The sequence below is a fragment of the Phyllobates terribilis genome, unplaced genomic scaffold, assembly GCF_046119375.1.
Source record: "Phyllobates terribilis strain yellow unplaced genomic scaffold, ASM4611937v1 Scaffold_1__5_contigs__length_1240528914, whole genome shotgun sequence".
Lineage (NCBI taxonomy): Eukaryota > Metazoa > Chordata > Amphibia > Anura > Dendrobatidae > Phyllobates > Phyllobates terribilis.
In genome coordinates this window covers 536,773,304-536,797,943 of record NW_027362761.1, presented here as the reverse complement: position 1 = coordinate 536,797,943, position 24,640 = coordinate 536,773,304, and the positions used below count along the sequence as shown (strand labels likewise).

The 24,640-nt window shown below is 47.4% G+C and overlaps 1 protein-coding gene across 3 annotated transcripts in view; it reads left to right on the top strand.

Moving 5' to 3' along the window:
* The window catches only part of PHF24 (PHD finger protein 24), a 179,765-nt gene that overhangs the window by 54,459 nt on the left and 100,666 nt on the right, over positions 1 to 24,640 (top strand). Inside the window, exon 1 of one of the 3 annotated variants that reach the window (XM_073680348.1) lies at positions 19,176 to 19,760. The exons of the other annotated variants lie outside the window; for them this stretch is intronic. Coding sequence (XP_073536449.1) covers positions 19,654 to 19,760 — 107 coding nt within the window. The 5' untranslated portion in view covers positions 19,176 to 19,653. Of the gene's footprint in view, positions 1 to 19,175; positions 19,761 to 24,640 lie in introns of those variants that run through there. 3 annotated transcript variants of the gene reach the window in all.

Here is a 24,640-nt window from a genome sequence, read left to right as displayed (position 1 = left end):
TTGTAGCCCCATCCAGTGCCACATGAAGAAATTGACGTTGTACATCGGCTGTTCCTTACCGTTCTGTTAGATTACTCATCAGTCATGGTGACCAGAGTTACATCTCTCCAGTGACATCAGCAAAAAATATTATTCCAGAAGAACCAGACAGGGCTTGCAACATGATCAATAATGGGATGTCCCTTCTTGAGGTCTAAGATGTGTGCATGTGGTAACTCACCCCCAACTATTGTTCTCCACTCATTGGGGAAAACAGACATCAACAAGATACATGGTGGCAGGTGAGAGCTAAATGGGCTTTTGCCAGTGAAGGCCACCGATTCCTGGTCAATTCTGTGACCTACTGTTCCTGGGCAATTGGGAAAAAGTCTTACTTCTTTCATAGAGGGCTAGCATTAGTCACTCTCTAACTAGAGCAGATCCACCACCACCACCAAACAAACAGATCTTTATCGTAATACATAAAAGAATCAAACCGAAGCAGCAAGTAATTCTCTGTCCCTGTATTGGCATGTGTCATATCTTAGCAGAAAATTGCATTTTCCGAGTGTGTATCAACCACTTTCATCACCATAAGTCTTCATTCTATTTATACAATGAAGGCATCTGCATGGGAAGAAACAATTAGAAACAAAACACCTGGGGAGACCTCTGCCTCATCCCCTTCAACCGCCAAGACATCCCTGATCCACAGTCAGGAGGCGGCAGATGCATCTCCGCGAGAACGGAGCTTCATTATCAGTCGTCTAATAATTCCGGCATCCCAGATCCATTTCTAATTGTTGTACACATTCTTTATAGAGAGTTTTCCACAATGCTCCGAGCCTCCAACACTTTGTGCCTCTTGAGAGATGAGATCATTTCAATTTAGGAGAAGAAAGGAGATAAAAAAATGAGCAAGGAACAGTGAGATTAGACGAGAGAGGTTTTAATGTTTTTACTCGCTAAAGGGGTTTGAATGGAGATGCTTGTATAGATGTAAGTGGCTGAAAAGCTCTCAGCAAGGAATCATGGAGGCAGAAAGTAGTTCATATGCAGTCAAGAGGCAAGGAGTTGGTTTTTGGTGCCTGACGTCTGTACTGAGGACAAGGAAGGAATATAGCAGTGTATAAAACAAGGACAAATATTCATGAGGGAGGTTTTATACAGATGACTTTATCATTATCTACAGTCATCAAGTTCATGTCAATGCACTAGATAGAACCAGATTAAGGTTGGTGAGAGCATTTGCCAAACTTCTTGGATTTCTTGGAGCCCATTTGGATTGCATCTAAATGTAGGAGAGGTGGCCGGGCATGTTTGACCCTCCTCCAGTCTATAAGCATTTGGAAGACATTGACTCCCGGCAACTTAAAAAATGAGGATATAACCACATCGCCTTCTCAGCTTCTCACGACAGCCATCAGAGGACCTCTGTTTTTCTAGAATTTGGTGGTTTCAGAGGTGGGCATAGTATGCACTATATATATACATATATAGTGGCTGTCCTAAGAAAATATTTGGTCCCATAGTCTGTCTTGGACTACACGAAAAGAGAGTCTGGTGGGTTAATGGCTGAAAAATAGAGTGTGGTCTATAAGGTATGGAGCCATAGAGGGGAATTTACTAAGACTGGCATTGCGTAGGTTCTATATGCCAGTCTTAAACAGGAGCCCACTGGAGTAAGATGAGACAAATTTATTAGGAGGCACACTCCTCTTAATAATTTTGGCACAATTGTTTATGTACATAGAGCAGAAATTAATATCTACGCCAGCAGGGCCGGCGTCAGCACCCGGCGTACCCGGGCAAGTGCCGGGGCCCTGGAAAATCAGAGGGGCCCAGCCGCCCACTCACTGTTGGGGCCCGGGCCCACACACCCACCCGCCCACTCACTGTCGGGGTCGGGCCCACACACTGTCGGGGCCGGGCCCACACACCCACCCGCCCACTCACTGTCGGGGCCGGGCCCACACACCCACCCGCCCACTCACTGTCGGGGCCGGGCCCACACACCCACCCGCCCACACACTGTCGGGGCCGGGCCCACACACCCACCCGCCCACTCACTGTCGGGGCCCTGGCCGCTTCCTCGGCACTTGTTCAGGGACGCAGGCGCTGCTTGATTGCCGGCACTTCCCCCAGACATGGCCGCGCGCTGTCCGGCTGTGTCTGCTAGTAATGACACGGCAGGGTCGACGGTACTGCACCTTTAATTGTGCTTGTGTGTCGCTCCTGCCGCGTCATTACTAGCAGACACAGCCGCACTGCGCGCGGCCATGTCTGGGGGAGTGCCGGCAATCAAACACCGTCGGAGCGGAGGTCCTGCACAGATGGGCGGGAGGGGCCCGGACCCGACCGCAAGTGGGCCCCTCTGATGTTCCAGGGCCATGAAGTCTGTGACACGCCGGGGGCCCTGCACTGCCCCATACCCGAGGAGCTGCTGGACAGGACACTGGACCGGGGACAGGTGAGTGAGGCTTCCCCAATCCCCATATTAAAAATATTAGTAATGGGTCTGTGTGAGTGCATGTATGTGAATGTCAGTGTATATGACTGTGTATATATATTTGTCTGTTTTATCTATGTGTATGTCTGTATGTGTACATATGTCTGCGTACCGTGTGTGCGCGCGCCTATGTCTGCGTACCGTGTGTGCGCGCGCATATGTCTGCGTACCGTGTGTGCGCACGCATATGTCTGCGTACCGTGTGTGCGTGCATATGTCTGCGTACCGTGTGTGCGTGTGCATATGTCTGCGTATGTGAAGGATGAGGGGGCAGGCTGGGCCATGTGTAATAAATAAATATATATATATATTTATTTATTTCTCCGCCGTATCTGTGCATCATGAATCGTGTATGTGTTAAAAGGGCCCACTGAGACTCTTTCGCCCGGGGCCCAGAAAAACCTGGAGCCGGCCCTGCGGCTGGCGATACCGCTGAGGAGAGAAGAAGCAGGTGGGACCAGGTGCTAAACGAGGACTGACCTCGGGTGGTTGGCAGCGGACCGCCAAGGGACTGGAGGCAGAGGCGGCCAGGAATGGTGGAGTTGGCAAGTACTGGCTTGCATGGCTGTCACAGTGGCTGGCACGACAGACACACAGGCTGGTACTGGCGGACACAACTGATGCCCTGGTAGGCAAGTGAAGGCGGACACGGCTGATGGACAGGCTGGTGCAGGTGGACATGACGGACAGGCAGAACTGTAGTACAGGACTGGTATATTGAATACGAGCACTGGGACCTGAGAACTAGCAAGCGTGGCCCTTTTAATAGAGTTGGAGTGCGCGCGCACCCTAATCACAGTGCCCGGGAATCTGCATGCCGTGCGTGCACCCCGAACAGCTGCCAGCCCAGAAGAAGGAAGAAATACGGGACAGGCGCCGCAGCGGTGAGTGAGCTAGCAGCCATACCGGGGAAGAGGGACAGCATGCAGGGATGCCGGCGGTATACTGTACACAGGGCTGGCGTCAGCACCCGGACAAGTGCCAGGGCCCTGACCAGGCGGGGGGGCCCACTCGCCGTCGGGCACCCCGCTGCGCTATGGGACCCGTGAGCGGAGGAGAGCGGTGCCAGCGCCCGCTCCCCCCAGCTTGCTCAGGGCCCCGGCACCTGGCGCAATAATTACCTCTTTCCATGCCTCCGCAGCAGGTCCTGTCTCTTCCGCGGCTGCTGCACAGTGACATCTCAGGTCAGAGGGCATGGTGACCTCTTTCCACCGCGCTCTCTCCTGAGCCGTCACAGTGCAGAGCGGGAAGACGCCGGCGCGTGTGAGGAGTCCCTCCGCCAGCGGCAGCAGGTGAGAAGTGAGGTGAATATTTGATTTTTTATTTTATTGTATGGAGGCATGGGGCATTATAAGCGAGGGTGGTGTGACATCCTGCATGGGGCATTATAAGCGAGGGGGGTGTGACATCCTGCATGGGGCATTACAAGGGGGGGGTGACATCCTGCATGGGGCATTATAAGGGAGGGGGGGTGTGACATCCTGCATGGGGCATTATAAGGGAAGGGGGGGTGACATCCTGCATGGGGCATTATAAGGGGGGGGTGACATCCTACATGGGGCATTATATGGGGGGAACAGCCTGCATGGGGCATTATGTGGGAGGAACAGCCTGCATGAGGCATTATGTGGGGGGAACAGTCTGCATGGAGCATTATGTGGGGGCACAGCCTGCATGGAGCGTTATATGGGGGCCAGTATTCTGTATGGAGCGTTATATGGGGGCCAGTATCCTGTATGGAGCATTTTATGGGGGCAAGTATTCTGTATGGAGCGTTATATGGGGGCCAGTCTCCTGTATGGAGCATTTTATGGGGGCCAGTATACTGTGTGGAGTGATTCGCCGGTTTCTGAGCTATTGTGGAATTTACAATAGATATCACTCATGTAATGTAAGAAGTGAAATATTTGGCCTTGTACTATATATATATATTTCTCTGTGGTATCTGTGCATCATGAATCGTGGTATGTGTTAAAGGGGCCCACTGAGACTCTTTCGCCCAGGGCCCACAAAAACCTGGAGCCGGCCCTGTACGCCAGTTATAAGCTTCCTGAAGATTTCCAACAGTTTCTAGTGTAAATTATAAAACATCTGCTAGTTTTCGTTGTTCCCTCCTGCTAAGATCAACCCACATATTAAAAAGTGCCAAGAGCTTTGGAACATTGAAAAAAGTTTCTAATTGCAGAACATGAATGCATCAACATTTGTGACTTTCTTCAACCTGAAAACTGGTGCAAATATTTTAAAGGGAGTCTGTTAGCTCAGAAATCTATTTTAAGTCCTTGCATTACACTAATAGCTATAAGTATAGTTTAAAAATTCACTACTTTTGCAGAAAACATTTTTTATGTTCAAATGCAGTGCAGGTGCTTAGAGCACTGTGGGTAGTGCTATCTCCTGCGAAATGATGCAGAAGCACTGATTGTCATAGTATGAACATGTGCGCTGATCAGGAAGCAATGCATGTGCAGGAATTCACTGGATACAGTGCTGGCTGAAATTAAGGTGGTGAATTAATGCAGTTGGGGGCGTAGCTCGCTGGATAAACTGTCTGAAGAAAGGTACTAGACCGTCAACGTTATTCCAAGATTTCTGGATTTCTGTGGTTGATTCTCCCCATTAGGGTTTGTGCACAACGTCTTTTCTTTTTCAGGTGTATTCCGATATGAAAACCACCTGAAATAACCCTTTGAAAATTACGAAAAAAAGCTAAAAAAAACAAACAGCAAAATAAACTTCAGGAAAAGATGTTGTGTGAACATACCCTTAAACTCTTTTATATCCAACTGAAAAACGGTTCTCCCAATCCAGGAAGGATTTTATCTTCTGAATAGAAAGACTTGCTGTAAAAAGAGACTATGGGTGGTGTGAGCTCAAACTTTATGGGGTCCAGGAGCTAAGAGGGCTTAACTCCTATGAGAAAAGAATCTGATGGGTGTGGGGGGCAGCTAGTAGTCACTGTGGATGATAGAGGGAGAGTGTTTAAAGGCAAACCATCATAACATTTCATATTCTAAACTTGTTGCCAATGATGGGCCATAGTCAGATGTTAGGATCTTGCACATTGATTAAACTAAGTATCTTATAGATGTCATGTAATCAGGGAAGAAGGCACGTTGCCGAAACGCGCGTTGGGACAGCGGCACCATAGACAGACATTCACATGTGAGTGCTTGAGCATAAGTTTCTGTATTTCATGCTGGTTTTGATAGGGCTCTTTATTTTGAGCAGATATTTGCACTGTGCACTTCACTATCTATATGAGGTTTAGTTATGTGGTTTTCTAACCCCTGAGTAGGTGTAATTTACACCTCTCTCCTCTGACCAACCCTTATGTATATGCTCTCGGTGATTATGTGGTGTCTGTCTGTGGTGCCTTTTATGGCTTACCATTAATATATTTGTTGTCACTAGAGATTCTGTATGTTTTCTGGTTTTACATTTATTTATATCAATAACGTTTATTACATTTTTTATTTCTTGTTCGTTATACGTCGTCCTTTCTATTTTGATCTATCAAGTTCAAAGAGTAAATAAAGCGTAATGGCCAACTTTTTGAAGAAGTCCTGTGAGTAGCATCAAAGTCAATTGCAGAAGAGTTGAAATATTTGCATATCCACATCCTTTCTTAGGGGCCATACCTTGTTTCCCGCTCCCCCAGCGTGCATCCGAACACCATGGCTCTGTCTGATAACAGAATCCTTCATTGTCATGGACAAGAAACCTTGAAATGCTTCTTTCTGTTAGTCTTTGGTGGCATCACGAGATGGCACAAGCCCAATTAGTAAAAAATCTGATTTGGCCTTCTCCAATAAAAATACGTAGCTCATGATCCCATGCATTTTATGATTTTAGACAAGCCTTTATCTCCTCCTGACATGCGGCAGATTTTGGGAGGATTGGCCAATAGAACCACCCATTGAAACCGATATGCCTCCAGACCAACAGCCTCTTTATAGCTTCAGCTAAAGGATTGGGGTCACAGAAGGAGACCCCCTATCGCTATTTGCATATGTGATAATAATCCATATGGAAAGTGCTCCTCCAAAAAAAGCATGGCTTCCTTAACGCCACCCAAATGGAGACCATTTGATCCACCCTTATCCCCTTATGGCAGGTGTTTCTTCTCAGCCCAGTATAATACATTGCGGAGGAAACTGTCAATATCATTCCTGCAGCAATCTCCAACTTATAAAATGATCAAGTAACTTTATTTCCCTCTAGCAACATTTCCTTTAAATGCCATCAGGTACCTTTATTAGCAGGTCTTTCTGTAAGGCCTTAATTACAATGGCTACAAACCTATCGTAGATGAGCGACATCAAGGGAAATAATGCAGTGGTAAGTGGAAAATGAGGCTCCATTATATTAGCAGGTTATTTTTATTGCTACTTTTCGTTCTCCTTTAAGAATTGTAATATTTATTTCACAACTTATTGCCATATTTTTTCCATTATCTCAAAGCGACAAATTGAAAATAAGGATTTTTCTGGTTCTGTAGAGCATTTTCCGCGCTCCAGGGCGGCTGTAGAGGCTTATAAATGTGTTTTATTATATCAATTTCCAATAGCTTCACAAGGCGAGCACCTTGTCTTATGCAGATTTGCAATGACTTCAGCATATTATAAACAGTCGGCGTGTCGAGCCAACGCTTATTGGGCCTGTTTGTAAAAACCTGGTTTATTATTTATGCAGACGCCCTGGTTCTTGGCTCGTCGAGCTCTATAACAAATGTGGCTTTGTAAATGAGATATTTATAATGCATTTAGCACGGTAGTTGTGGCGGAGTCACATTGGGATCTGATATATTTTATTTATCTGCTCTACAAAATAAATATAAAAAAGCAGCAACAGACCGACAGTACAGCATGTGGATGGAAGAGGCCAAATTTTTTGCCCACTAGTGGTAATGTAATATGCATGGTCAACATGGCTAAAAATCTTGTGGCAAGAAAAAGAAAGCATCAGAGATATCTTTCTTCTGTCCCTCTAGCCTTGTTCAGGACAAATGCCTGGGGTGCTGTGCACAACCAAGTGGAGAGATGAGAAGTAATATTGACTTGTTCAGGGTATATAGATAATGAGCTAGGACCCGGAAAATTTCTCGTGGTTAAGAAAAACAGAGTTTTGACAGATGTATGCGCAGCTTTCCTAGACTCATAATAGCAACTCTAGCTAATGTACAGTAGTGCTCAAAAGTTTACATACCCCGGCAGAATTTTTCCTTTCTTGGCCTTGTTTCAGAGAATATGAATGATAACAAAAACTTTTTTTCTACTCATGGTTATTGGTTGCGTGAAGCCATTTATTGTAAAACGACTGTGTTTTCTCTTTTTAAATCTTAATGACAACCAAAAACTAACTTTACTAAACATATACTCTAGACAAATAACACAAGTAATCCGCATCAACAAATACTGCAAAAAAGTTGCAAAACTTGAAACGCAGAATTTTTACTTCCACGAGAGCAGGCTGCAGATAAAAATGCTGCATGTGAATGACTCGCCCCCTGGGCCGTGCGGTACACGGAAACGGGCTTCTGTGCGATGCTGGGGGTAGTAGTGGCAACCCGATCCCGTGGCTCAGGGTGGTCAGACCAAATGCTGTGGCAGTCTATTTATACGGTTATGAATGTCAGACTACGCCACCCGTGGATTGCGGTCAGAGATAACCGCTGCTGCAAGGCAGACCGCTGAGGCTGGTGTTGGTATGCAGCACAGGGGTCGGACAACTCCCCGGGCCTCAGGGCAGCGTATGTGAATGCTTGGGGTGATAGTGCAGGCCGCAGTAGTAAGAGTTCAGAGTCCGCTTCAAACAGTCCAGGGTCTTTATTGTAGGTATTATTAATGACCCAACAGGAGTACCGGGTAGGAATGGGCCTGGGTATCTGAGAGCATTCGGGCGAGCCCCCCTGGTCAGGGTGAGTGTGTAGGCCTACCGTTCTCTCTCTGCCCTTGCTGACTATCCCCCTTTTCGTGGTGTAATAGCCCACGTCCCTGAGCTGGCCGTGTACTTCGCCTGTATGGCTTGCGACTCGGACCTTAGGTACCTTTTGCTTCTCCTTGCTGTACCGGTCCCTCTGTGTGGCGGAGCCTCCAGGCTTCTTAGGCCAAGGGACCTGAAATCCCTCGCGGGCTGGTTCTCTGCTGCTGGGCTTGCAACCCTGACAGCCTCGGACCCCAATGTCCGGTGGTGATTCTCTCAGCCAGGAACGGCTCTCGTCGCCTCTGTCCCTGGCAGTCTCTCCTCTGCCTCACGGACTCCTCAGCTGCTGCTGACCTGTCCCTCTTCTCTGAGAACCCTTCTGGTCACTTCAGAAGTGGGTTCTGGTCTCTCTAACCCTGCCCCAGTTCCAGCTTTTATAGGGGCAGCCTGCTCCCCCTACTGGCCTGGGACAGGAGGTGCTGCATGCTAATGGTCCCTGACTAGGGAACCTCCCTCCTGCTCTCAGACACAGCCTTTAATATTTGTGGCATCCAGGCCTGGGGTGACACATTCCCCCCTAGTAAAATTTAGTACTTCGGGACTAAACAGGAAACACAAATACAGGGTATAAACAATAACCTAACATATATACAAGTACATTTTGTCCTTAAGGTCACGGCGCTTCCGTGACCGGGTGTCCATATCACCCAACAAGGTGAAGTTTTCCACAGTGTGGGGACCTGTCCCTATAAACCCCAAGTTCATGGCCTTGGGCGTGGCGGCAAGGTAAAAGCTAACTACTTTGGACCACAAGGAGGCCACGCCGTACAGGTTTTTCTTCCGTGGTCATCTTCGCAAGAGGGCACCAGGTGCAACTATCTACATGGTAGTTCCGGTTATTCACCGTCCATAACCTGTTAGTCCATCCTATCTAGGAAAACTGGAAAACAGTATTAATAATCGGGGTACAAACATAAAACATTAAATATTTACAGGTAAATGTAGACTTTGTACTCAGATCTTCCAGCGAGCTGGTATTTGACCCCTAGTGATCCGGGTTGACCTGCGTAACCCACTGTCTGGTGGTGGTCTAACCTGGCTTTCCCCACTAGCATTTAGGGTACAGCTGGGTTCACAGGCAGGGCAGGCAGCTGTCTGCGGGTCCTTTGGTTTACCGCAGGTATGGCAGGCTCACTGTCAGCAGAGGGTTGACTCTCCTGGGCTGCTGGCATGGGTTCTTCTGCCTCCGGGGCTGCTTGTTCATCTTGTTCTTCCTGCTCTCCTGTAGGCTCCTGCTTGGTAGGTTGAAGGAAGTGTAGGACGGGTACCACTATCGCGTCAATTATCCGAGTCCAGGTCCAGGGGAACTCTCCGAGAACGGTGCTGACCATTTCTTCCTTGTCCACTGCGGGCTCAAGGTCTTCTTGATCTTCTCCTGCACTCTGTAGTTGCTCGGGGCACCTTTTTAGGTGGTCTCTGGAGACAGTGCCAGTGGTTTCTCCTCCATCCTTGGTAATTACACATACCTTCAGGTTATCGTGGTTGGACGGCAGTACTGTGTTCGGACCGCTCTCCCACTGGTCATCTAGCTTGTGAAGCCTTCTCTTCCGCTTCAGGACCTGCTCACCAGGTTCCAGGGGACCAGCAGGGGCGTGTTGGTTGAAGAGGCGCTCTTGTTTTTCTCTCGCTTGAGCCAGACTCCTCTCCACACTCTCCTGTACCTTCTTGTACTGTAGCCACCGTTCCGTATCCCAGTCCGCATCTGGGGAGGTGTCCTCGGGTGTCAGGACTCCCATCTCCTGGTCCATAGGCAGCTTACCTGGTCTTGCTCGCATCAGGTAAGCCGGGGTGCAGTTGGTAGCATTCACCGGGATATGGTTGTATAAGTCTATCAGGTCTGGCAGCTTCTCCGGCCACAGGCTGCGTTCTTCCAGGGGCAACGTCTTGAGGACATCAATGATGTTATTATTCATTTTCTCACACAGCCTGTTAGTTTGCGGGTGGTAAGGCGTTGTCCGAATCTTCCTACAGCCGTAGAGGTTGCAGAACTCCTGGAAGACTTCCGCCTCAAACGCTGTACCTTGATCTGTCAAGACCTGTTCCGGATACCCGTGTGGACGGCACAAGTGTTGTTGGAAGGCTCTGGCCGCTGTTTGGGCTGTCAAGTCTTTAACCGGTACCACCATCAAGAACCGGGAGTAATGGTCCACAATCGTGAGGGCATAGATGTAGCCGGACCGGCTTGGAGCCAACTTCACATGGTCCAGAGCTACCAGCTCAAGAGGCTGCCTGGTGACGATGGGCCTCAAGGGTGTCTTCTGGCTGGTACGGTCGTTCCTTCTGAGGTGACATGGGCCGCCGTCCCTGCACCACTTCTCTATGGCCCCTCTCATACCGATCCAGTAGAACCGCTCTCTCAGTAGGAACTCCAGTTTCTTCCACCCGAAGTGTCCCGCTCTGTCATGGTAGGCCTCCAGGACCATTGCTGCATCCCGTCTCGGGACCACTACCTGCCAGGTCAGCTCGTGCGTCCGGTGGTTGACAAGCCTTCTGCACAGCTTACCTTCGTAGAGGATTAGCCTGCTTTTCTCCTTCCATAACTGCTTGGCTTCCTCTGGAGCGTCCGGGCCAGGGCTAGCGTCTGCCTGGGTTAACAGGTCTTTCACCAGGCGAACTGCAGGGTCACTATCTTGCATTTCAGCCTAGCCGTGGTGGGGTAAGGGGTTGAACATGACGGTGGTTAGGTCTTTGTCTCTTACCCGGTGAAAATACTGAGTGGCTCCATACCGGTGGAACGCAGGGAGCTCTACTTCCTCCAGCTCTTCCGAGTCTTCTTCTCCTTCGGGTAGGTGGGGCATTCTTGATAGGGCGTCTGCGTTGGCGTTGGTTCTGCCTGCCCGGTATTTGATTGTGAAGTCATAATTTGATAGCCGGGCCATCCACCGCTGTTCTAGGGCACCAAGTCTTGCATTGTCCAGGTGTGTCAACGGGTTGTTGTCCGTGTACACAGTGAACTTTGCGGAGGCCAGGTAATGCTTAAACCGTTCTGTGATGGCCCACACCACTGCCAAGAATTCTAGCTTGAAGGAGCTGTAATTCTCCGGGTTCCTTTCAGTGGGCCTCAGCTTCCGGCTGGCGTACGCGATCACCCTTTCTCTGCCCTGTTGGTTCTGTGACAGTACGGCTCCCAGCTCCACATTACTAGCGTCTGTGTGGAGGATAAAAGGCTGGCCATAATCGGGGTAGGCCAGGATCTCATCCCCCGTGAGGGCCATCTTCAACTGGCGGGAGGACTCCTCTTCCGGCTTGTCCCAATTGAAGGGTGGCTTTTGACTTCTGGATTTAGACTGACCTATCAGGAGGTCCTGCATTGGAGCCGCCATCTTAGTGAACCCGGGGATGAACCTTCGGTAGTAGCCTACCAACCCGAGGAATTGCCTCACTTCTTTGATGTTTGAGGGGCTTGGCCAGCTCTTGATGGCTGTAACCTTGTCAGGGTCGGGGGCTACTCCTTCTGCACTCACCACGTGCCCCAGGTACTGTACCTTCGGCTTTAACAGATGGCACTTGGAGGGTTTCACTTTCATGCCATAGCCTGCCAGGGCTTCGAACACCTCTGCCAGGTGTTTTAGATGGTCCTCGAAGGTCTTCGAATAGACGATCACGTCGTCCAGGTAAAGTAGGACCATCTCGAAGTTTCGGTGCCCTAGACAGCATTCCATCAGCCTCTGGAAGGTCCCGGGTGCATTGCAGAGCCCGAATGGCATACAGTTGAATTCACTCAATCCCATCGGGGTGGTGAAGGCGGTCTACTCCTTGTCAGCCTCTGCCACAGGAACCTGCCAGTACCCGCTAGTAAGGTCCAAAGTAGAGAAGAAATTAGCTGATTTTAGTGCGGCTAAAGACTCCTCCATCCTAGGTAACGGGTACGCGTCTTTATGGGTGATACGATTGATTTGTCTATAGTCCACGCACATTCTCATGGTACCGTCTTTTTTTTTTACCAGAACCAAGGGGGCTGCCCAGGGGCTACAGCTGTCTCTAATGACCCCGGCTTCTTTCATTTCTCTCAGCATGCCCTTTGCGTTCTGATAATGTGCAGGGGGTACAGGTCTGTATCTCTCTTTTATTGGTGGGTGGCTCCCCGTGGGAATGTGGCGTTCTACCCCTTTCACCCTGCCGAAGTCTAGCGGGTGCTTACTAAAGACTCTCTCGTACTCCTGAACCACCCGGTAGACTCCTTGTTTTTGTTGCAAGGGAGTGGAGTCAGCACCCACGTGGAGTTTCTGGCACCAGTCCTCCTTGTGTTTCTGGGAGCCATTATCCTCCACCAGTGGAGATGGAGGCATGGGTTCCACGACCCTGAGAGCATTGTGTTCGACAGCAAACAATTTGGCTAGTGTAGCGTACCGGGGCAAGTGTACTTCCCTTTCCCCAATGTTTAAGATCCGGACAGGCACCCTTCCATGGAGGACATCAACCACCCCCCGGGCTGTCAAAATGGTGGGCCTGCTGTCTGAGTACACGGGTTCTACCATGGCTTGGTAGTCTCTCCCTCTAAACCCGATTACAGTCCAACACCAGATCATCATTTCACTTTTGGGAGGCATGGCAATTGGGAACGGGTCGCTCATCCTCACCACCAGACAGTTCTACCTGTTGCCGTCTTATCAGGGCTCTTATCTCCTTCTGGAGGACCCTCTGTTGGCTGGAGCTCGCATTCATCGCCACCTGCTGCAAAATTACAATCACTTCTGAAAGACAATTTTCAATCACGTTAGTACCCAAGGTTATTTTAGGGTGACTTTCTCGACGGTCAATGTACACAATGATCACTCCCTGTGCCGATAGTTCAACTTTACCAGTCTTAATGGTCATCTCTCTGAACCCCACCTGCGGCACGGGCTGGCCATTGCTGGCGATGATGCTCAAGTCACTGTCTGGATAGCGGGTTATGTCAGTGTCACTCCAGTACTGCTTGAAAAGTACATAGGGCATGGTAGTCACTTGGGACCCGGTGTCCAGCAGTGCACTCATGGGGATACCGTCCAGCACTACGGGTAAAACCGAGCGTGCCCCTACGTACTTATCACGCCAATTAGACGGGCCTGGTGACCTTATGCCTAGGGGTTGGCCCTCTGCCCCAGGTCGGACCCATTTAAAGTACAGTACCTGGCTACATGTCCCGGCTGGCTGCAACGGCGGCAAATCGGCTGTCCATCCTCAGTGTAACGATCGGCGGGCCTCCCTCTGAACGACGGGATCCTCCTCCGTCGACGCCATGGGACATCCTCCGGACTGGGAGCCAGCTTGATTGGTCCTGACGGGTCCATCTGTAACGACTGTACGGTCCTGGTCAATGCTGCAACACTCTTTGTCAGTTCTTGGACCTGATGGTGCAGGTTTGCAGGCGGGGATGGGTTTAGGGCCTGCGCATCAGCCCCCACAAGGTCTGCTGGGTAGGGCGCTGCCTCCTGGTGATAAGTGATGGCAGGGTGCCGGGAAACTACAGCGCCACCTGGTGCGGGTTCTCGGAGCACCCGAATGGCCCTATCTTTGAATTGTGCAAAAGTCAAATCGGGGTTCTGTAGGGCCATCAGGTGCAGCTGGGTTCTGTGGGCGCTGGACAGCAGACCTTCTATGAACTGGTCAGTCAACAGTTTATCGGTATCCTGCACGCTGCCAGGGTCAGCTTGTTTGATTGCTCCCAGAGCTTCTTGCAGGTTTAAGGCATAGTCTCTGATACTATCTTGGGCTCGCTGCTTACAGCCGTAGAACCGCATTTTGATTTCTGCTGAGGTACGGGTGTCAAAGGTGTCCCGCAGACGGGTCAGAACCCCCTTTACAGTCCTTTTCTCTTCAGCTGTCCAAGACTTTACCTCCCGCTGGGCCGCACCAGTTAACTGCCCTATCAGTATGCTTACTTTCTTTTCTTCTGTCAGGGGATAAACTTTGAACAGGCTATAGAGCTTTCTTTTAAAGTCGCCCAAGGTATGCAACTCGCCAGCATACTGTGGCAGCCAGGCCGCTCCGGGGATATAGGGCATGGAAAACAGCATCACAGCTGCAGCGGCTACGCTGGTGGTAGAGGGTCCCTCCGTGTCCGACATCTTCCTCCCCCCTAGTTAACCGTGGCCTACCTTCCGGCGATCCTCTTCTGTAGGCCGCGGCTCCGCTCGCGATGCTCTGGGTGAGGACCTTGCGTCGCGTCCTGGTGACGTCAGCGTCGCTCTCTCTCCTTCCAGGACCTTGCGCCAGCGTCTCAGTGTAGGGCTTAGCTTCAAGTCTCGCGCGTTTTTGATGTCCACGCCCCTCTTCTTCCCGCGCGGCGTCCCGAAGATGGCGCCCGATGGCGGGAAACGGCTCCGATTGGCGGGAAACGGCCCCAAATGGCGGGAAAACTTCGCTCAGGTACGTATAAAGTCTTTTCAGGCACGCAATACCCGTTTGTGGCGGGTTGGTCACAATCCTGCCGACTACGCCAAAAGCTGACTCGCCCCCTGGGCCGTGGGGTACCCGGAATCGAGCTTCTGTGCGATGCTGGGGGTAGTAGTGGCAACCCGATCCCGTGGCTCAGGGTGGTCAGACCAGATGCTGTGGCAGTCTATTTATAGAGTTATGAATGTCCGACTACGCCACCCGTGGATTGCGGTCAGAGTTAACCGCTGCTGCAAGGCAGATTTCTGAGGCTGGTGTTGGTGTGCAGCACAGGGATAGAATAACTCCCCTCGGGAAGAGTGTAGCCTCAGGGTAGCGTATGTGAATGCTAGGGGTGATAGTGCAGGCCGTAATAGTAAGAGTTCAGAGTCCGCTTCAAACAGTCCAGGGTCTTTATTGTAGGTATTATTAATGACCCAACAGGAGTACTTGTAGGAATGGGCCTGGGTGTCTGAGAGCATTCGGGCGAGCCCCACTGGTCAGGGTGAGTGTGTAGGCCTACCGTTCTCTCTCTGCCCTTGCTGACTATCCCCCTCTTCGTGGTGTAATAGCCCACGTCCCTGAGCTGGCCGTGTACTTCGCCTGTATGGCTTGCGACTCGGGCCTTAGGTACCTTTTGCTTCTCCTTGCTGTACTGGTCCCTCTGTGTGGCGGAGCCTCCAGGCTTCTTAGGCCAAGGGACCTGAAATCCCTCGCGGGCTGGTTCTCTGCTGCTGGGCTTGCAACCCTGACAGCCTCGGACCCCAATGTCCGGTGGTGATTCTCTCAGCCAGGACCGGCTCTCGTCGCCTCTGTCCCTGGCAGTCTCTCCTCTGCCTCACGGACTCCTCAGCTGCTGCTGACCTGTCCCTCTTCTCTGAGAACCCTTCTTGTCACTTTCCTGTGACAAATTATACAGTAGCCTCTGTATTCCAGTAAAAAGTAGTCTCTAGTCATACCCAGATTCATCCATTAAGCTGCCAGACTCAGTGGCCCCTGTGATTTTGCATGCTCTGATGCGTCAAGGCCATTGTTACTAGGCGCTTCAAGTTCACATTAATAGCACTTACCATTGACAAGGGGCCGATGTAACAGATGAAGTCACTGAACTCCGATACTCTCAGAGCTGAATTATTACTGTTGTCTTTGCGGATTGTATAGGTTAGTTGGATTTAGACACCTAGTTGCAACAGATATCGCTGAATCACCTAAACTCAGTATTTAGGAGGAGGGTCTAAAAAACTTTTGCCATATAATATAGCTGTTAAAGATTATTAATCTTGTATATGGTGACATGAACCATTGTGGAATAACTTGGGTATCCGATGTCTGTAGGCAAAGTACATCCTTGTTGCTGGATCTCATACTAGTAGAAATGGAGTAATAATGCTACAAGTAAAATGTCGCATATTATTGTAAATCTTCTCTAAGATCAAACAATGGATGAGTAGGGAAAATTACAGCTAGATCTTTGAAGAGGAAATTGTACAAGAAAAGGAGTGTAGAGCAGTGGAGTATGTTCTAACAGAAGTGCATAGATTTCCCTCTAATGTCATGCAGAACACTTAGGAGTGTCTTGCAGGATGATGAATGAGTCATTAGTTATAAGCACTAAACATCTCAGTGATATTGAGGAGAAACAAGCAGTAAAATTGCATGAATTTCCTTCATTTACATTTCATATTTAAAATGTAAAATATAGAGTTGTATGAAAGCAGATATGAAATTGTGCCTCATCCATTTTCTCCTGACATGTCTTTTTATGGAGTTGCAGGTCTTGATATCAGTGGATGTTCCCTGTGAAGATTCTTTTTTTGCACTTCTTGCCCTAAACACCCTAAACTGGGCAACTGGTTCTTATCCCTTCTCTTTTCTCAGACTTGAATGTTTGTAAGACCTTATTCAGACGACAGGGTTTTTTTTTTTGCATATGAGACAAATAGGATTGATTATTCTGATCAGACTCTGATCACAGTGTGATCCGGTTATCATCCGATTTTCTTGTACATGGAGAAATTAAAAAAAAATAAAGTCTCGACCTTCTCCATTCGGAACGTCAGTGAAAATTGGATCACGCTCGGATGTAATCCGAGCGCGGTCCAATTTTCACTGACCCATTGACTTGCATTGACGACTTTGATCCAACGCTCGGATCAAAATCGAACATGTCTCAGATATTTTCCGTTGACCACTCGGTCCGAAGATAAAATCTAACATCTGAATGACCCCATAGAATATCACAGGTACGAGTGCTATCTGTGAAAATTACGGATAGCACTCATATGCAAAAGAATAACATCTTAATGAAGCATAAAGCTGCTGGTTCTTAATTTAGTGGGTGTCCCCTGCGGAGATGCTTAGGCGATATTGTTCAAAATAACTTGACATGGACATGGCTGAATTTGCTAATTATTTAAAAGATCTAGCAATTTGCTGTCTGTGTAAGGATTGATGGGCCGACTTTCTTTTTTTATTTTCAATATCTACTCTTTGACATCTCTGTAGACATTTGGAGCTGCAGGTTCTGAACTTAGTGGTTTTTTTCTGTGAATATACAGTACAGACCAAAAGTTTGGACACACCTTCTCATTTAAAGATTTTTCTGTATTTTCATGACTATGAAAATTGTACATTCACACTGAAGGCATCAAGACTATGAATTAACACATGTGGAATTATATACTTAACAAAAAAGTGTGAAACAACTGAAAATATGTCTTATATTCTAGGTTCTTCAAGGTAGCCACCTTTTGTTTTGATGACTGCTTTGCACACACTTGGCATTCTCTTGATGAGCTTCAAGAGATAGTCATCGGAAATGGTCTTCCAACAATCTTGAAGGAGTTCCCAGAGATGCTTAGCAATTGTTGGCCCTTTTGCCTTCACTCTGCTGTCCAGCTCACCCCAAACCATCTCGATTGGGTTCTGGTCTGGTGACTGTGGAGGCCAGGTCATCTGGCGTAGCACCCCATCACTCTCCTTCTTGGTCAAATAGCCCTTACACAGCCTGGAGGTGTGTTTGGGGTCATTGTCCTGTTGAAAAATAAATGATGGTCCAACTAAACGCAAACCGGATGGAATAGCATGCCGCTGCAAGATGCTGTGGTACCCATGCTGGTTCAGTATGCCTTCAATTTTGAATAAATCCCCAACAGTGTCACCAGTAAAGCACCCCCACACCATCACACTTCCTCTTCCATGCTTCACGGTGGGAACCAGGCATGTAGAGTCCATCCGTTCACCTTTTCTGCGTCGCCCAAAGACACTGTGGTTGGAACCAAAGATCTCAAATTTGGACTCATCAGACCAAAGCAGATTTCCACTGGTCTAATGTCTATTCCTTGTGTTCTTTAGCCCAAACAAGTCTCTTCTGCTTGTTGCCTGTCCTTAGCAGTGGTTTCCTAGAAGCTATTTTACCATGAAGACCTGCTGCACAAAGTCTCTTAACAGTTGTTGAAGAGATGTGTCTGCTGCTAGAACTCTGTGTGGCATTGACCTGGTCTCTAATCTGAGCTGCTGTTAACCTGCGATTTCTGAGGCTGGTGACTCGGATAAACTTATCCTCAGAAGCAGGGGTGACTCTTGGTCTTCCTTTCCTGGGGCGGTCCTCATGTGAGACAGTTTCTTTGTAGCGCTTGATGGTTTTTGCAACTTCACTTGGGGACACTTTCAAAGTTTTCCCAATTTTTCGCACTGGCCGACCTTCATTTCTTAAAGTAATGATGGGCACTCGTTTTTCTTTACTTAGAATTTGTATTATGGCAAGAAAAAAGCAGCTAACGGTCTATTCAGTAGGATTATCAGCTGTGTTTCCTCCAGACTTATGCACAACACAACTGATGGTCCCAACCCTATTTATAAGGCAAGAAATCCCACTTATTAAACCTGACAGGGCACACCTGTGAAGTGAAAACCATTTCCGGTGACTACCTCTTGAAGCTCATCAAGAGAATGCCAAGAGTGTGCAAAGCAGTCATCAAAGCAAAAGGTGGCTACTTTGAAGAACCTAGAATATAAGACATATTTTCAGTTGTTTCACACTTTTTTGTTAAGTATATAATTCCACATGTGTTAATTCATAGTTTTGATGCCTTCAGTGTGAATGTACAATTTTCATAGTCATGAAAATGCAGAAAAATCTTTAAATGAGAAGGTGTGTCCAAACTTTTGGTCTGTACTGTATATTTGTCTTACTTTCTCCCGTCTCTCAACTCTCTAGCTTGGGCAACTGTATATCCGCTCCTCTTTTGCTTTGACATGACTGCTTGTGGAGCTGCAGGATTCGATGTTAGTGGGTGTTTCCCAGATAAATGCTTTTTCTCACTCCTTTCTTTCTCTCCATGCTCTTCACTGAGCAGCTGCATCCCCTGCCCTCTCTTAATTTCAAGCTGACAACACTGTTCCAGCTAGGATTTCTGGTATCTCGGAAGTCTCTACAGTCAAATGTAACCTGCTGTGTGTATATGGTGCTGAGGAGGCAATCGGCAAGATGCAGGGGATGTATGTATCCTAGAATCATGGAGCAGCAACTACAAGAACCTAATCTTTGTATCAGCTGCATATACAAAAGGATAGGAGATTTTAAATGAGGACTTTTGGATTTTGTTCCCATGAAGACAGATCACAGTTATACACATTTGGCATTTTGCATATACATTGTATTTTTTTAAAAGAAGATATATTTTCCATAGATGCACAGAGGAAAAATGGCGCATAATGCACAACAACTATACTAACTGCAATGTAATGCACAATTTCCACAATATTGAGGACAAAAAATCAAGTGCAAATGTGAATGAATCCTTAGAAATTTTAAATATTTTATGTGCAATGGACTAATGACAAAAGGCAATGGCCAATGGACATACTCTTCACACTGTGCAATAGTTAATGGACCTCCCCCAACCCCACCTTTAGGCTGTGTTCACAGGTAAGGGGTAGTGATACATGTGGTTGTTAATTTCATGTCAAAACTGCATTAATTAATAGCGAAATGTCCCTGATTTGTAAAATAAACATATTTCAAATGAAAAATTGAAGTCAAGCAACATCATAAATCAACAGTAATATGCATAAGTTCTAGTATTTTTGCTACATGGATTATTGGCCTCATGGCACACTATGGGACATGCCAACCCAACCTTAAAATTCAAAAAGTGGCATGCATGGGTGATTTTCCCTATAATTCGAAAGCTTGGTGGTTTGCCATTGTATAATTCATGAAATGTTGTGTTTTCTTTTTACGTCTCATGTTATAGGGAGCCCTGCTATTCGTTTCCTGCCAAGCAGGCGTCCCAGGGTTTGCCGCTAACCTGCCAGGTTTGACATAAATGTTTCTTCAACTATTGGGATCACAGAACTTATTAATTTACCAGACGCCACATTAGCTGACTGCTGTTTGGTGACCTCTCTCCTAAGGGGGGAACTCGATTATTTGACTTTGAAGAAAGGTCACAAATTGTTTGGATGTGTTGGCTGGACTTTATTCTCAAATACAAATCAATGGCTTGTAGCCGTGGAGAATGGCAGAGCGGCAGGCAGTTGCCTGTCAAACCATGACCAGCCTGCTGTTTAGCCTTCTGCTCGGCCAGTTGTCTATTATAAAGTTGGGGGGGTGGGAGCCGCCGGATGCAGAATTGGGGTTGCCTGGATGGATTGAATTTCTTCTACTTTAACAAATCCTCATTTGTATAATTGGCGATTTTTAAGAAACACTGCATAAAGACCTCATCTAGTATGGCAGTATTTGTAGAGAAAAGCTTTGTATTAAGAGTGGGGAAGATCGAACGTTAATAGACATGAGTGAATCTTATACAGTTCACATTCGCCAGCTTTGTAAAAATAAAAAATATTTTACATTTGAATTACACCATATTGATTCATCGTGAGTACTGAAAATCCTCCAATTGTCCTCTAAACACGTGTAACACTCTGAGGTCTCCTAGGACTGCATTGAACATTTTTCAAGCTCTTTAACACAGCCTCAACATATATGGCAATAGGTAAATGGAGAGTAGCTGTTTTCACTGCTGTGTGCTGTCACACCCTATTTGTAATGTTTATTCAGTGTTTCAAATCTTTCTCTCATTATCGCTATTGCAAAGCTGTGATATGTGACATCTTCTTAATGTCCAGATTCGCTACAAAGTGGCTGCCGCATTCTCTGCCTTTGCTTTTATCTAAACTTTTAATCTGACTCTTTCCTCATGACAACTACATGTGAAAGTGGCAACATAAATTCAGCGCCAAAACCAAAAAAGGGTTGGGGAAAAGGGGAAAAAAAATCTTGGCTATGACACTACCTCCAAACTTGTTGTTCTATACCATGTGACAGCTACAAGGCATTTGTCATGGGTTTACCACAACAGAGAGGGGCCAGAAGACCGCAGTGTCTGATTCCTCCTACTCCTGCACTGATTAGAAGCACTTCTCCCTCATATTAAACGGTGCAGATTTCTGTCCACGGTGCAGGGGTTAATTTGTTCAGCTTGGAGTCTCTGAAGCTTCCTGCTTGGATGATCTCAGCTGTGCAGTGTTGGCAACTCCTCATATATATTCTCCCCTCTGGCAATCTGGATTGCCAGTGTTAAGGCTTGTACTGCCTGGTGAGGAGTGGAGTGGAGTGGTTTAGGTACAGGCGTTTTGGAGAATTGTTCTGTGTTGGTGTTTCGGCTGTGTGCATAGTCCCCATCCTCTCCTATTTAGTTTACCTGCTTAATCCCTCTGGTGTTCCTCTCTGTTGTCTGTGAGTGCATATTTTGTATGATTGGTATTTTCATGTATCCCTGTACACCCTTCCTTGCTTGTCTAGTTTGTGTATTTTAATACACTATTCCTCCCCACTTCCCTGGGTGGTGGAGAGGACAGAATAGGGCTGATTCAGGAGCTCAACAAGGTACGTGGCCCCAGCATCTTCACCATCAGAAGTAACCTGAGGAGCAGGGATAAGTAGGGCGTCCCTAGCATTCAGGATAGGGAAGCCCCTGACCTTGGCTTATTAGACTACAGAATCGTGACAGTATTATGGGGAAGCCTGCACGACCATGGCTGAGGTCATTTAGAATTCTCTGGCTCATGCAATCTTTTTTTTTTTTTGTAAAATGGCAGTAGGCATGTTTTGGGGACAATTTGCATGAATCGAATCGCAAACAGTTTGAATTTATCAGGTCCAGCAAATTTTAATATTAATATATGAAATAAATTTGATTGGTATCGGATTATCTCTAGACATTAACAATTTGATGCACACTCTACTTATAATTTAGAGTATATATAACACACTTCAACAAAAGTGATAATGTCCCATTCTTCAAGCACCTAATTGGCTGCAGCCGTAAGGTGAAGAATAAAGTCCCATCACTTCCTGTCCCGGAGGAGAACACCAAAGTTGTGGCTGGAATTTTATACCGTTTTTTAGGGGTTTTGTACATTTTTTTTTTAGTTTGACGATTGTCTAAAAAGTGTGAAAAAAAAAGATCTTATTCAAGAATGTGGGAAAGATGTCACGTCCTTATATGTGTTACTTTGTTTCAGTATCCTGTCATTGCACATTGTAGTTTAATAGATTGTTTGACAAGGTAGGATTTGTCTGGTTTGATTATTTCATGTTAGACCATTTATTTTTCACCATGAGAGGTTACATATATGATATACTAATACTGACCTTATACGTATGGCCAGCTTTAGAAATCTGGGTGACTATTATTACACTACCTTGGATTGATGGCGAGAAGCAGCAGTGCAGGGCGCACGGCGTGACATCACTTTTAGCAGACGCGTGTGCTAACTGGAACGCGGCTGTGAGCGTGACCCCGGCTCCCCCGGCTGTATGCATGCGCCCATGTGCTTCAAAAGTACCCGTGGCTGTGCATTCAACCCCTGCTCCCCAGCTTCCCTCGCCCAGCCCGCCACTGTCTTGAGTGTTGCGCGCGCTCCTGCACTTTTAAAGGTCTTGCGGCCACAAAATATATATGTATGTATATATATATATTTTTTTTCCCTTTCTCCCCAGCAAGGGCCCACCGGGGATTTCCTCGATACCCCGCCAGGCCAGTCCGACCCTGTGTGAGTCTATTTGACTTCAAATTCATATAGAGGTAAATATTGAGATATTATATGGAGTTATATGGAGGTGTTATATTTAGATATATAGATATGTTTCTTCATAAATGTATGCAAAACCTATACAAAAAAATATATGATGTACCATTGCATGTCGTATTGCAGAAGGTGCTTTGGCCCCGATGCAAAATCTGTAATGGGGTCTCCACCTATCATTTCCCATGTGTAAAAAAGATGTTTTCATATTTGACAGACGAGCCTGTTTACCCCTCAGGCACCACGACCCAAGTTTATGGCTACCTCTGCGACCGCTAAACTGTACTTGCGAAATCTTAGAAAGTGTCTTGCAAGAATAGGGTATATGAAAATGTTTCCAATGTCTACGCTCTCTTTGAAGGCCATGGCTCTTCAGTGCCTCATTTCTGGTTCCCTGAATGTGAATCTGGGGGTCAGGACTGTTGAGAGAGAGTCCTGGTGCTATGATCAAGAAGCCAAGTAGGCCTAGAGAGATTTATAGCACCTGAGAGCTTTGCCAGTTTCTCAAGGGTCTCCTCTTTTTCTCGACAATCCATAGCTAGCAACTATATAACCGTGCCATGCACATAAGGCTTAAAGATGCTAGTGAACTTTTATCCGTTGTGAATCATATGCACTGCCTAAAGCAAACCGAAGTGATCCAAAGTTGTCCCAATTGTCTTACCTCAAAGCTTTTTAAAAACAGAAATTATGAAAAATGATGCGGCGTGCGTAGCAAATTTTGGCCATGCCCCAATTCACGTCCATTTACCGTGTATTTCTACCCTGGTAGGAGGAGTTGTCAGAGGGGGAGTGGCAGTGAGGGAAATTCAGCAGACGGCCGAGACTGCAGGGCGTAGACCCAAATCTGGGACTGTCCTCTGTATCTGGGACAGTTGGGACTAGAGATGAGCAGATCAATTCACTGGACTCTGGTCCAGGTCAGTGGTGCCTGGCAGCTGGCCGGGAGGACGCGAATCTCTAACCATCCGGCGTCCCCGGCGCATCTTCTGATCACCCGGGGCAGCGTGACGTCATTTGTGCATCCTGCTCATCTCACAGGTTGGGACCTGTGGATTATTTTTTGTTCATTCATTCACAGTCGGAGCCGCCAGAACTTTCTCATCATTATGTAGCTTCACTATACGACATCTGGCTCTTTGGTGTCAGTAAGTCTGCGTTCACACGTTGGAGAAATACAGTTCTTTTTGTTTCTGTAGGTGTCTGTGTGAGGAGTGCAGGGTGGTAGTTGTGGCGAGGGGCTGCTGCTGTGCTCCCACACCCTGACTCCCCACAAAGAGTAAATAATGTCCAGTCTGTCTTATGGTTTGTGTGTACTGAATAACACTCACAGTTTTCCTTGAGGGTCTCATCTGCTCCAGGGTTACAGCCTCAGCTGGAGGCAGACAATCAAGCACAGACTCTTGTTTCTTTTTCAACAGAGCAACTTTACTTAACTCTTCCGGTTCAGTTCTGGTGACAGCACATTGGGATACAGCAGTCACAGATTCAATAGCCGATACAGTACAGCACATGTTCTGTTGCTCATCCGGAGCTCTTCCTGCATTCTCTTATTACCTCAGGCTCTGTTATGCCTTCCTCTTCCAATACAGTTTTTATGCTCCCTCACCGACTATTCTTCTGTTTCAGCATCCCGCTGAACAAAGTGATGGACGTCCGCATACTGTATTTCCTACCCTTCACCGTGCTCCTCGTACTTTCTCAAGCTCCTAG